The following is a 14,304-nucleotide window of genomic DNA, read 5'->3' on the forward strand; positions in this document are numbered from 1 at the left end:
GAAAACCGATGGTTCTCCGATACAGCATCATGCCCAAATAATGAAATTGTTGCATGCAATGATGAAACCAAAGGAAATAGCTGTAGCTAAGTGTGCAGCACACAAAATGGACACGTCAAGGGTCACACAAGGTAACAAAGCGGCTGATGAGGCTGCTAAAGCAGTTACAGGAGCAAACAAAGCAGGCAAGGTTCTTCTGGTCACTCATGAAGTGGACTTGGAAGATAAAATCACGCTCAGATATGTGATCGCGATGCAAGAAGCGGCGTCAGCCATCGATAAAAAATTATGGTTGGCCCGAGGGGCCACACAAGATTCTGCTGGTCTGTGGAGAAATCATGAAGGACTGATGGTAGCAACCCCTGACCTACTAGGTCTGATGATTCAGGAAGCACATGGGTTAGCCCATGTTGCAAGGGGGGAGGTAAGGAGAAAGATCACGAAAGAGTGGTTTTTGGGCACCGTACTTGCTTGAGCAAATTGATTATGTCATAGGCAGATGCACAATCTGTCTTAAAAATAACGTTCGGAGGGGTGTGTTGAGTCCACCCGGTCACATTCCAACTCCGACAGGTCCTATGCGTGAGTTGGTTGTGGATTTTGTTGACATGATAAGACCAATAGGAGGTAAAAGATACATGCTAGTCGTCGTGGATAGATTTTCACGGTGGCCTGAGGCATGTCCAACCAAGCGTAAAGATGCTCAGTCGGTTGCCAAGTTCTTGTGTCGTGAGGTCATAAGCAGGTGGGGACTTCCAGATCGGATATCCTCAGATAATGGGAAAGAGTTTGTGGATAGAACAGTAAAATTAATTCTGCAAAAATTGGGAATTAAACAACGTTTAGGAGCTGTTTATCATCCACAAAGCCAAGGAGTTTGTGAAAAAATGAATGGTGTGCTGAAAAATCGCATTGGTTAAATCTGTCAGCACACAGGTCTGAATTGGGTAGAGGCGCTTCCGTTGGCATTAATGGTGTGCCGTTCAAGTGGGCTCCGTGATTTGCGCATGACACACCATGAGTTAGCCACGGGTAGACGGATGCCAACACCGTGTTTGCGCACAAGTGGAAAGGGTCCAAGCTTAGCCCTTTTAGAAGACGAAATGCGAGTGTATGTTAACTACATGGCTACACTGCATAAGAAAATACACACATATGTCTCTGACAGGCAAAAACAAGAGGAGGTGCTAGAGAGACTTGATGAGCAAAAGAGGAACGCGGTGCAACCTGGAGACAAGGTATTCGTGAAAGTGTTTAGGAGGAAATGGTTTAACGAACGCCGCGAAAGACCATTCAAAGTTGTTCGCAGTACAGGAACTGCGGTTCAGGTTGAAGGTTCTCCTACATGGTACCATTTATCGCATTGTGTTAGAGCGCCAAACGAAGAGGCGCCACGATCCCTGAGCAGAAATGTTGAAAGCTCAAGAGAGCCAACAGAAGCTGCAGACACAGCAGAGGTTCATGAGGACCTCAGAGGTCAAGACCCAGAAGAAGGGATTGGCGATGATGTGGGTGTGCTTGATGTTGATGAGCACACTTTTGATGATCCCAGGGATGAATTGTCAGTCCCTGAGCAAGAAAGACACTTCGGTGACATTGATTTACAACATGTCCCAGACACAACAGAGTCTAATCCCAGAGAAACTGAATTTTCAAAGACTCCAGAGGGCTGTGACACCTCTCCAGGAAAGTGTACCGACCCAGTTGGACCCAGGAGTCCAAGACAATCTCGAAAAAGGGTTAAACCAAAACGATACGAGGACTAGAGTTGAAGTGATTTTGGGAAAGTCAGTTCAGCTGCCATGTCAGTGTACCAAAGAAAATTATGAAAAAGGGGAAGTCCAAGTCCAGTGGGAAGATAACCATGGGAAGGTAATTGACTTGTCGGGAACGTCACCGCTAAAGAAGTATGTGCTGCTAAATGATCGAAGAAGGCTGAAGATGGAGGATGACTGTAGTCTTTATCTACGTAGACCCCAGATTGAAGATCAAGTAGACTACAAGTGTTCTTATTTTGATCCTAAATTTGTGATTGTGAGAGAGGATGGAGTGCAAACAAAGCCTGACTACAGATATAAAATTGTGACTCTTGTGGTATTGAATGAAAGTAAAATTGTAGAGCCCACAGTTTTTGAAGAAGTAGGAAAATTAACAACTGAAGTATCAACTCCCCCACCAACTGAAGAAACAAAGCAGACGTCCGCCTTGTTAGGTTTGAAATTCACCAATGTTACAGAGGAATTGCAGTTAACTACTGCTGTGCCTCAGATGATTCCAACAACTTCAATTTCAGTGAATACTGTGATTAGAACTAAATTAGGAAATACAGCTAACCTTCCATGTAAATGTAGTAAATGGAATACTGGTGGAAATATCTCCCCCAAATGGAAAAATGCGCGTGGTGAAGACATAGTGCTAGCAGTACCTGATGTTAGCAGTGTGCCTCGCAATCAATGAAAGTTTGTGTTGATGAATGACAGGAGAGGGGTTAAAGTTCAAAATGACTGTTCGCTTGTAGTACATAATGTACTATGGGAAGATCAAGGAGAATATACATGCACATATTTGGATCCAGAGTTTAAATACGTCCCAAGACAAAATTATTGGGAAGCGGGATACAGAACTCGTAAGATAATGCTGGTAGTAAAAGGTCTGGTTACTGAAGAAGTAAATATGATTGCTAATGAAACCCAAAAACAACTCGTCACACCAAGGGTGACTGTTGGACCGAGGACATCTACTTCCTTAGCTCGGGGAATAACTAGTAGTATTAACGTATCATCGTCAGTTACCACTCTAGCCCCAACATTGGCAGAAAATTATGTTACTACTACGATGATGACAACTTCTACTTCTGTAACTCTTGGTAATCATACAAGAGAGGTTGTGAGGATGAGATCCACCACCTATAAAACACTGATGACTTCTTTGGTATCTAAAATGTCTGTAGATAAGACACTGACACCTATCGCTACATCCCCATCATCTGAGAAGTGGATAAATATAACTCAGAAGTCTATGGCGAAGTTGGAAATTAAGTTAAATAATAGCAAGGAGAGCTCTGTAATTAGAGAGCCAATTGCTGAGGAGATTGATAGTAATTCAGGAGAAATAGCTCAGATGACGATGACAAATGTGGTCAATGATTTTCTTGAACCAGAGTGGAAATCAGAAGACATGACTGATCATCTTCATGCTTTAAGGAGGCGAGAAACCCAGTGGAAAGCATATGGGTTTGATTCCTCGGCGATGCAAATAACAGACCCATGGGCTAAGAGAAATCTGTGGTTCCAACAGATAACTCACTCCGTTAGAAGAACTACTAATTCCAATTGTCCGTGTGTAGTGAAAGTTCCAGCTCCGGGCACATGGCCATCAATTCTAGAGACAGTACCGGAACCTTTGACGCCTGAATGTCAAAGTAATGCATTATCGTGGCTGCTATTCAGACAACAAGCAGCGAATGAAGTATGGCTGGCTCTGTCGGTTAAGCTATTTAGACCTGGACGTAGGTGTTCCTGGTTGAGAGAATTGCCATATTTAAATCTTCTGGATAAGTATGAAGATATTAGAACAGCAACACCTGAAGCAAAGGAAGTGGCACCTGCAAAAGGTATAGACTGCTTTTGTTCTAATGATGCTCATGAAGGAGATGGTATGTTTATGGGGATATCAGAATGTGAAATCTACATGATGGAATTTGGAAAAAGTATAAAAAGAACGACTGGTGAAACTTATAGAGTGACCTTTCATGCGCCAAATAGTCGTCATAGTAAAACATTGAGCGTAAAGAATCAAACTTTACCGGGTAATGTGACTATAGGAACATTCAAAGATATTTGGTGGGTATGTGGTGATAAAGCATACTTATTTCTGCCATATGGATGGACTGGATGTTGCTATATGGCACAGTTGAAACTTCCTTATGATGTTTTTGTCCTTCAGAGGGGACAAAAGACAGATGAGGGTGATTCTGCAAAGACTGCCAAAAGTAGGAAGAAAAGAGAGTTGGCACAATTTCACAATTTGGAGTCTTATCATTGGAGGATATCTTTAGGAGAAAAATGGGCTATAGGATTGTTTCCATGGTACGGGGTTACATTCTTAGCTGATCATATTGATAATATCACGTATACTCTACAAGGGTTTGTAAATGAGACCATAAGAGGTTTTGATTATTTGTCGAACGCACAGAGGAGTCATCGATTGACGTTGCTGAAACACGACATGGCTCTTGATTATATTTGATTATATTTTGGCCTTTGCGTGGCTTTAAATCTAACCGGAGGTGCCTGTTATACGTTGATTCCTGATGTCTCTGACACTATGACTAACATCATAGATGCATTAAAACGTATACGGGATGCGTTTAGGCCATCAAAAGGAGCTGGGTGGTCAGTTAATGCTTGGCTGCAAGACAAATTAGGACCATTAGGAGCTATAGTAGTTCAGGTTATGGGGGCTGCTCTTCTATCACTGTGTGTGATGTTTTGTTTTTGTACGGTGGTGTTGACCTTTGCTAAGGCCATGATATTGAGATGGGTAGGAGTTGTAATGCCGGGAGAAAGTGTTCAGATACCACTCTTGGGTGGTAAGGACGTCAGGGAAGATGAGGAGGAAATAGTGATAAAGGAGGAGCTAATACTAGTAGAGAAATACCCATTTTGAATATCTGATTCCATCGTTTACTCAACACTATTGTTAACAAGGGAAATACATGGACAAAGGGGGGAAAGGAAAATGGTAATCATATATTGGAATAATGTTAAAGTATAATGCAAAAGGGAAATTATTATGCTGTATTTGATGTTTGTGCAAGAAACTGGCTGGTGATTCTTTCTTTCAGGACCAGTCTGATGTTGGCTGTGTCCAGAGATCCTAACAGCCTAATGGACTTGAACATTCAAACATGGACACTCGAAAATGGAGGAGGAAAATGGACGGCGGACCCTGAATGAAGACATCATGATCAGGAGTGTCGAGTGAAATATCATTAAAAATTGATGGTGTTAAAAAGCAATAGTTCAATACATACATATTTGTCCTGAATGTTTTTATAATATTGGAGTTTGTTTACTACAATGGAACCTGTATTATTGATGAATATCCTGTACTCTACGCTAGATATTTTTAGCAAGACATATTACTTTGATTTGCTATTGTTTTCTTTGAGTTGTCTGTAGTAGGATGAAGTGAATACATTGGGACCTCAGGTATTTTCTTTTTTTGCGGTATTTGAGGGACATTGGTGCTAGGCAGGGAAAGGTCCACTGGAAGGTCCGATGGGTCGACCAGCCTGACTTTGGACAAATTTTTGATTTATTTCTGAGGCTCTAAATGTATGCATTTATATGTAACATCCTATACAGTAGTCTAAACCCTTCGTCTTTTTCTGTTAATTGATTTGGAGTACCTTAGGTGGTTGCCTGGGGCAGAGGGACCGTGAGAGAATTTTCCTGTCTTGATTGATTGATGGATGTTCTAAGAAAGGAAGCTGCCAGATGGGTTTTTCGCTCTCACACTCCACAAATTTGCTGTATTGCTATGACTAAGCATGGTCAGAAGGGTATATTATAACCAATTGTGTTTTTTATTAAGTGATTTCTATTAAGCCAATTAACATCGTATGTTCAATTACTCTTCTCTCTGTCGAGACTTTGTGTAGTCTCGAAGGGGGGAAAATTAGATGTCTGGAAGGTTTGAGGTGAATAGGTCACTGAGCTCCCCGGGCTGAGATATAGTGCAGGAATAATAGTAACGTATGTTACTGTAGATTTACTGCCTTGTTGTCATAGGAAGAGCGAAGACAACAATGGGTCTAATCAGAGGTCCTATGGGAGAGAAAGGTTGTTTCCTCCAGCTTGACCAGAAGAGGAAATGTTTAGACTTATGACAGGACAGAGGCTGAGCAGGCACCTATGGGTTGGAACCAGATGTGGTATGTTATCTCTGTACAGCTTTAAAAGCGAATGTTGAGCGTCACTTGGGAGAGATTCCATCTGGCTCGGGTCTCTCCCAGGACATCCATGGCAAGTCTGGTTTGATGCTGATTTGTGTAATAAAATAATTATTTTATTCAAGTCAGTGTCAGCGGTCACTCCTTCATTCTTCAACGCATCACACCCATCAAGAAACTAAACAACACAGATAAGATAAGGATAGTGTGACGAAGAAAGAATGTTGCACAGTTATTTTTTCAATGTTATCCTAACTGAGTTTAAAGTGTATTGGTTCTGAACTTAAATTGTGCAATTTCATTTGCGGAGCCGTGGGTTTGGCTCAGTCCCAGAGTGCCCTTCTCTCTGTGAAGCTCCAATGACGTACATGGCGTGTGATGTTCTTTGGAAATAAACAAAATACGGCACGACCTCTTGAAGCATAAAGTTAGTGTTGAACATTGCAAACTTTGAACACATCACCTCTATTAATATAGATTTTTATGTGGACTTACCTGGGGTAAAAGTAATTTCGATAGGTTTTCTAATTGAAGTGCACGCAGGGTGAAGTTCTTCAATTCTGTTTCCATGATCTGGTCTGGGTTCATAGATAGCGGGATGGATCAGTCCTGGGGGTCGTTGCAGGCATGGGTGTGTGTGTGTGTGTGTGTGTGAGTGCGTGCATGTGTGTGTGTGTGTGTCTGTGTGTGTGTGTGTGTCTGTGTGTGTGTGTGTGTGTTTGTGCGTGTGTGCGTGCGCCCGTGCGTGTGTGCGTGTGTGTGTGTGTGTGTGGGCCTGCTGGGTGTTTTCCAGGTCAGATATTGTTTTTCAATCCTATTCAACATTGTTGAACAAAATGATAGAACCTTGATTTGGAAAATGAAAGAGAGCCAATTCATTTTACTTTCATAGTCAATAGTCATCGTCATATTTCTTATTTTAATAGTGCTCTCTAATAGTTCATAGCAGTCTATGGCTGGCTGTTGGATATGCAATTCAGTTGACCACAAACAGGAACATTTCTCTCTCAGGGCTCAACATCACGTACGAGCACTGGGGAAGAGCCTCTCGTGTCGTGCCTTGAGCTGTGAGCAAACAACCTTGAATTGCAATTGATTTCTCATTTTATCGTCCATTTTACTAAGGACTGAGATGCAAGTGTTCTTTATTCAGAGGTAAAACAATAACTGATGAAACAAATTAATAATTCAAATTAATAATGACAAATGAGGATTGTTCTACATTTATCCTGACCTGAATCTAAGTGGGAATAAACAGCGAAAATCACCTTTGATCTGACACCCATACAACAATATATGGTTAATATATTTTGTTCAATTCAGCTTGAACCAATACACACACAGAGTCTTTGTGGAGGCTCTTCATTGCCCTCATTGGGCTTGGTTCTGGTTCTGCACAGTAGATGTCCTCTCAGATACTTCCTGAATGTCTGGTCTCGCAGCCCGTACACGATGGGGCTCAGGAACCTGGGGAGGATCTGGATGATGATGTAACAAATGGACAGCGAGGTTCTGTAATGTTGGGGGAACCAGCGGTACATCGCTTCCTTTAAGATGGGGGCGATGTAGGTGAGCATACAGAGGAGCAGCTGGAAGCCGTGGAGCAGGATAGTGTTCTGGGCCTTCTTGGAACCGGAGGTGGCCCCCTTGGCGACGAACAGGATCCTGAAATATGTGTAGGCCAAGGCGAGCCACACCAGCACCAGAAACACCACGTTGTACACCCAGACCTTCATCGCCAGAGTGGTACTGGGAAAGACGTTGTTCCTGATGCAGAACACCCGAGAGCTGAAGAAGTCCAGTGGCTCTGTGGCCAACGTGGCCAAGAGGTCCGGCACCACGGCAGCACTGCTGGTCAGCCAGATCAATCCAATCAGGGCGTAGGTCCTGCGGAGGGTGCAGAGCTGGGCATGGCGCAGCGGCAGGCACACGGCCACGCAGCACTCGGCCGCCATGACGACCAGGTTGAGGGGCGTGTTCTGCGTCGTGAGGGCAGCTAGAACGATGAGTTGGCAGCAGAGACACACATTGATGGTGTAGAAGATGAAGCTGACGATGAAGAGGGTGACAGAGACTGTGAGCTGGATCATGTCGTTGATCACCAGGTGGATGAAGAGGACGTAGCGCGGGTTCATATAGAAGATCTGAAAAACGCAAAACACGGTGCGAGGGATTTAGTGAGGGTGGAGGATGCGGAGGACGACCTCCAGTGTGACATCACTTCATAAGACAGTTCCATAAACAAGGCCTGACAATAACTTTTCGAACCATCGAACCGGCTGATCAAATGGTTGCCGAAATTTAATCATTTTAGAGCAATTAATTTCAATCCATATTTCAATATTCTCGCTCTTTTCATCATGTCTGGCAGAGTAAATCAATGTTTCAGGATAAGCTTCTTTTGCTTGGAATGGAGGCTAGCTACACATAAAGATGTCCCAATGCTGTTATGCTGTCTGTCAGCGCTCAATGAATGACTCTCGTCCAATCAAATTACTCAGAAGATCAAAGCCAACACCACAGCGATCAGGGCTTGAAAGACTGTTTAACACAGTGGGTGGATGAGCTGGAGTACGTTGCTTTTTCTGACTGGTTGTTCAGGGCCTTGGTTTAGTCGACAAATCCGTTTTTGCAACTTTTGACTCTCAGGGGAAATGGGCCAATTACAGCCACATCATCTACACTAGGATCTTTAACAAGACATTGATTATGTGATGCGTACACTCACAGTCCTCCAGTGATGGTTTAAGAAATCATTCCTGGCCACTTGAAGATGGTTTTCAGTGCAATCAGGACCGAAAGCTAAAATGAGTTTGACAGCCCTGCAATAATCAACCAGCAGATTAGATTCTGAATTTAAGGAACCAGCAATCAATAACTATGTGAAAAACAAGACCTCTATGTCATTTGAATTAATCATGTGCTGCTGAATATGTGCTGCTGGCATTACATTAGATGAGATCATTGACATTTTTGTCCAGGGTGACCGACACTAACTAGGATGCAGTGGCTCAGGAGGTAGAGCGGGTCATCTAGTGAGCAAGTTAGAGATGTTTTTTGATTTGATAAGTGACTTTGAATACTTGAATCATCACTCTTAGCATTTAGTGTTGGATTCATATCAGTATTCAGTTCCTTCAGATGGATAGAGTGGCAGAAAGGAGTGATTTGATGCCGGACCTGGTGCTTGTTGAAGGTGTGGACCAGTGTTCCGTTGATGTAGTTGATGCAGACGCATAGCGCCGCGACGATCACGTTGTTGGTCGAAACCATGGAGGGACCATTGTACGTCCGGGCCGTCACGTTGGCAAGGTCAAATGAGTAATTCATGAGGCGGCGCGGTGGCGTCTCCTGGATTCAAATGTGCTGTCTTGTTATCAAAAACAAATTAAATTTAATTATTCATACGACTGTTTTGATGTTACATCTGTCATCATCATGTTGAGGTCACTGGGGCAGCTTGTCATAATGAATGTTATTGTGCAAAATCTGCCCCTCATGAAATGCAAGACAGACATTATATGTGTAACATACTAAAAACATGCCAGCAAATAATAAAAACATGCTCATTATGACCCGTTTGATGAATAATTACTGCATATTGTGGACTTTGTAATGAAAAAAGAGTGGTGGAATATCAAGGGAAACCTGTCCTATGTGGAGAAAAAAAATAAAATATCCGGTCAAGTTTGTAATGATAGTCAGTAACATGAGGATCATTTGAAATAATTACTTATTTAGGATGTTAAAGAAGCATATGTCACAATTTTGAGGTGACTTTTATAGCACAGTCCAATTCTGGCCGAAACAGTATTCATTGGTTAAACTTTGAAACATATTACAAGGGTTAAAAAACAGTTGAAAGAGCAGAGACTAGGATTGTTTTGACAAAATGTTAAATGATACTAAATTAAAATAATAAATTATAAAACACTTCTATCTGAGTTTGTGCTGAAAAAGATGGTTCTATGCATCATGGGTGCAACTGTTAGGAAGGAAATTGATCCAGTTGTGGTTTTCGGCAGAAAATGGGAGGTAGACATGTCACGTCACCATGTTTTTTAGGAGCTGAATTTGAATCGAAATTATGATATTTTGTGCTGAGTTCATATCGAGCCGCATGCTGGTGCCTGAAAAAGAACCAAAAGCAGAACTCCAGAGGGTTGAATGAAAACAACATATTCAATCCAAGGTGTACGACATCTTTACACCGTTAAAGGAATCAACATTTTTTTAAGCTCTTTTTGTCTATTTCCCCTTGAAAACAGCACACATCACTGTGCTGAGCTGCAGTGATTCAACTCATTTCAACTAGATTTGATTTCTGAACGTGAATCCTGCTTTAAATAACGGCTGAAAACAATAAAAAAAAAAAAGTCTCAATTATTTTTTTCCATTTTTAATTTAAATTAAAAAAAAAAAAATCAAGTGACATAAGGCTTTGAACATTGCAATCTTTAAACACATCACCTCTATAAATATAGATTTTTACTGGGACTTACCTGGGGTCAAAGTAATTTCTATGGGTTTTCTTATTGGAGTGCACACAGTGGGAGGTTATTCAGTTCTGTTTCCATGATCTGGTCTGGGTTCGTATATAGCGGGATGGATCAGTCCTGGGGGTCTTTGCAGGCATGGGTGTGTGTGTGCGTGTGTGTGTGTGTGTGTGTGTGTGTGTGTGTGTGTGTATGTGTGTGTTTGTGTGTGTGTGTGTGTGTGTGTGTGTGTGTGTGTGTGTGTGTGTGTGTGTGTGTGCGTGCGTGCAAATACACCGAAATAAGTTTGTTTTATGATTACGATTAAGAGGATATTACAAAATGTGTTTGGGTGGAGAGAATAATGGAGGATGAATGCAAGGCCGGAGAGGAGAGACAACTGCAGACATGGATAAGGCCCAACCCCCCATACTCTCCAAAAAATAAACATAAAAAAATTGAAGATTTGTTTAGCTAAAATTGACATTGTTCACTGACAGGGTAAGGGTTAAGATCAGGAATGACATTGGTATCACCAACTGTCATAATAATATCAGCTAATCATATGATCTGTGACTTGGGCTCTAACATGGCGCATAGAGAAAACAACAGCACCATTTGGAGAAGTTCCCCACAGAAAATTGAAAATCAACTTCTGAAACTGTTGAATGTTGAGAGAGCAGATAAGATAAGGACAGTGTGACGAGGAAAGAATGTTGCACAGTTATTTTTTTTAATGTTATCCCAACTGAGTTTAAAGTGTATTGGTTCTGAACTTAAATTGTGCGATTTCATTTGCGGAGCCGTGGGTTTGGCTCAGTCCCAGAGTGCCCTTCTCTCTGTGAAGCTCCAATGACGTACATGGCGTGTGATGTTCTTTGGAAATAAACAAAACACGGCACGACCTCTTGAAGCATAAAGTTTGTGTTGAACATTGCAAACTTTGAACACATCACCTCAATTAATATAGATTTTTATGTTCTCTTACCTGGGGTAAAAGTAATTTCGATAGGTTTTCTAATTGGAGTGCACGCAGGGTGAAGTTCTTCAGTTCTGTGTGTGTGTGTGTGTGTGTGTGTGTGTGTGTGTGTGGTTGTGTGTCTGTGTGTGTGTGCATGCGTCCGTGCGTGCGTGCGTGCGTGCGTGTGTGTGTGTGTGTGTGTGTGTGTGGGCCTGCTGGGTGTTTTCCAGGTCAGATTTTGTTTTTCAGTCCTATTCAACATTGTTGAACAAAATGATAGAACCTTGAGTTGGAAAATGAAAGAGAGCAAATTAATTTTACTTTCATAGTCAATAGTTATCGTCATATTTCTTATTTTAATAGTGCTCTCTAATAGTTCATAGCAGTCTATGGCTGGCTGTTGGATATGCAATTCAATCGACCACAAACAGGAACATTTTTCTCTCAGGACTCAACACCACGTACGAGCACTGTTGAAGAACCTCTCGTGTCGTGCCTCAAGCTGTGAGCAAACAACCTTGAATTGCAATTGATTTCTCATTTTATCTTCCATTTTACTAAGAACTCAAATGCAAGTGTTCTTTATTCAGAGGTAAAACGATAACTGATGAAACAAATTAATAATTCTCATTAATAATGACAAATAAGGATTGTTCTACGTTTATCCTGACCTGAATCTAAGTGGGAATAAACAGTGAAAATCACCTTTGATCTGACACCCATACGACAATATATGGTTCATATATTTTGTTCAATTCACCTTGAACCAATACACACACAGAGTCTTTGTGGAGGCCCTTCATTGCCCTCATTGGGCTTGGTTCTGGTTCTGCACAGCAGATGTCCTCTCAGATACTTCCTGAATGTCTGGTCTCGCAGCCCGTACACGATGGGGCTCAGGAACCTGGGGAGGATCTGGATGATGATGTAGCAAATGAACAGCGAGATTGCGTAATGTTTGGGGAACCAGAGGTACAGCGATTCCTTCAAGATGGGGGCGATATAGGTGAGCATGCAGAAGAGCAACTGGAAGCCGTGAAGCAGGATAGTGTTCTGGGCCTTCTTGGAACCGGAGGTGGCCCCCTTGACGACGAACAGGATCCTGAAGTAGGTGTAGGCCAAGGCGAGCCACACCAGCACCAGAAACACCACGTTGTACACCCAGACCTTCGTCGCCAGAGTGGTACTGGGGAAGACGTTGTTCCTGATGCAGAACACCCGAGAGCTGAAGAAGTCCAGTGGCTCTGTGGCCAGCGTGACCAAGAGGTCCGGCACCACGGCAGCACTGCTGGTCAGCCAGATCAATCCAATCAGGGCGTAGGTCCTGCGGAGGGTGCAGAGCTGAGCATGGCGCAGCGGCAGGCACACGGCCACGCAGCACTCGGCCGCCATGACGACCAGGTTGAGGGGCGTGTTCTGAGTGGTGAGGGCGGCCAGAAGGATGAAGTGGCAGCAGAGACACACATTGATGGTGGAGAAGATGTAGAAGAGGATGAAGAGGGTGACGGAGACTGTGAGCTGGATCATGTCATTGATCACCAGGTGGATGAAGAGGACGTAGCGCGGGTTCACATAGAAGATCTGAAAAACGCAAAACACGGTACGAGGGATTTCGTGAGGGTGGAGGATGTGGAGGACGACCTCCAGTGTGACATCAATTCATAAGACAGTTCCATAAACAAGGCCTGACAATAACTTTTCGAACCATACATCAGCTGTTGGCTGATCAAATGGTTGTCGAAATTTAATCATTTTAGAGTAAGTAATTTCAACTCATATTTCAATATTCTCTCTTCTTTCATCATGTCTGGCAACGTAAATCAATGTTTCAGGATAAGCTCCATTTGCTTGGAATGGAGGCTAGCTACACATAAAGATGTCCCAATGCTGTTATGCTGTCGGTCAGCGCTCATTGAATCAGGAATATATGTATATATATATATACATATGATAATTTAATCATCACTCTTAGCATTTAGTGTTAGATTCATATCAGAATTAAGTTCCTTCAGATGGACAGAGTGGCAGAAAGGAGTGATTTGATGCCGGACCTGGTGCTTGTTGAAGATGTGGACCAGTGTGCCATTGATGTAGTTGATGCAGACGCATAGCGCCGCGACGATCACGTTCTTGGTCCAAACCATGGAGAGGTCATTGTACGTCCGGGCCGTCACGTTGTTAAGGTCAAATGAGAAATTCATGAGGCGGTGGCGGTGGCGTCTCCTGGATTCAAATGTGCTGTCTTGTTATTAAAACAAATTAAATTTAATTATTCATACGACTGTTTTGATGTTACATTTGTCATCATCATGTTGAGGTCACTGGGGCAGCTCATCATAATGAATGTTATTGTGCAAAATCTGCCCCTCATCAAATGCAAGACAGACATTGTATGTGTAACATACTAAAAACATCTCAGCAAATAATAAAAACATGAACATTATTACCCGTTTGATGAATAATTACTGAATATTGTGGACTTTGTAATGAAAAAAGAGTGGTGGAATATCAAGGGAAACCTGTCCTATGTGGAGAAAAAAAATAAAATATCCGGTCAAGTTTGTAATGATAGTCAGTAACATGAGGATCATTTGAAATAATTACTTATTGAGGATGTTAAAGAAGCATATGTCACAATTTTGAGGTGACTTTTATAGCACCGTCCAATTCTGGCCGAAACAGTATTCATTGGTTAAACGTTGAAACATATTACAAGGGTTAAAATACAGTTGAAAGAGCAGAGACCAGGATTGTTTTGACAAAATGATAAATGATACTAAAATAATAAATTATAAAACACTTCTATCTGAGTTTGTGCTGAAAAAGATGGTTCTATGCATCATGGGTGCAACTGTTAGGAAGGAAATTGATCCAGTTGTGGTTTTCGGCAGAAAATGGGAGGTAGACATGTC

At 42.2% G+C, this 14,304-nt stretch overlaps 3 protein-coding genes across 3 annotated transcripts in view; all 3 read right to left on the reverse strand.

Moving 5' to 3' along the window:
- LOC307230650 (uncharacterized protein) overlaps positions 1-6,526 on the reverse strand; it is a gene marked incomplete at both ends in the record, with an annotated part of 28,425 nt that extends 21,899 nt beyond the window's left edge. Inside the window, 1 exon segment of the mRNA XM_080001086.1 lies at positions 6,452-6,526. Within this exon segment, the coding sequence (XP_079857212.1) occupies positions 6,452-6,526 (75 nt within the window).
- A 749-nt stretch (positions 6,527-7,275) lies between these two features.
- On the reverse strand, positions 7,276-9,208 carry LOC307230651 (odorant receptor 131-2-like; the record flags this gene model as incomplete). The annotated part of the gene is made up of 2 exons (XM_080001087.1): positions 9,137-9,208; positions 7,276-8,100 (listed from the first exon to the last, which is right to left on the reverse strand). The coding sequence occupies exon 2, from the start codon at positions 8,089-8,091 to the stop codon at positions 7,276-7,278; it is 816 nt and encodes a 271-aa protein (XP_079857213.1). The 5' UTR covers positions 8,092-8,100; positions 9,137-9,208.
- A 2,940-nt stretch (positions 9,209-12,148) lies between these two features.
- LOC307230653 (odorant receptor 131-2-like) lies at positions 12,149-13,593 on the reverse strand (the record flags this gene model as incomplete). Its single annotated transcript, XM_080001091.1, has 2 exons — positions 12,149-12,973; positions 13,444-13,593. 2 exons carry the CDS (start codon positions 13,591-13,593, stop codon positions 12,149-12,151), a joined length of 975 nt encoding a protein of 324 aa, XP_079857217.1.
- Between the last annotated feature and the right edge of the window lie 711 nt (positions 13,594-14,304).

Source organism: Zeus faber (assembly GCF_960531495.2).
Source record: "Zeus faber genome assembly, chromosome: 5".
Classification (NCBI taxonomy): domain Eukaryota; kingdom Metazoa; phylum Chordata; class Actinopteri; order Zeiformes; family Zeidae; genus Zeus; species Zeus faber.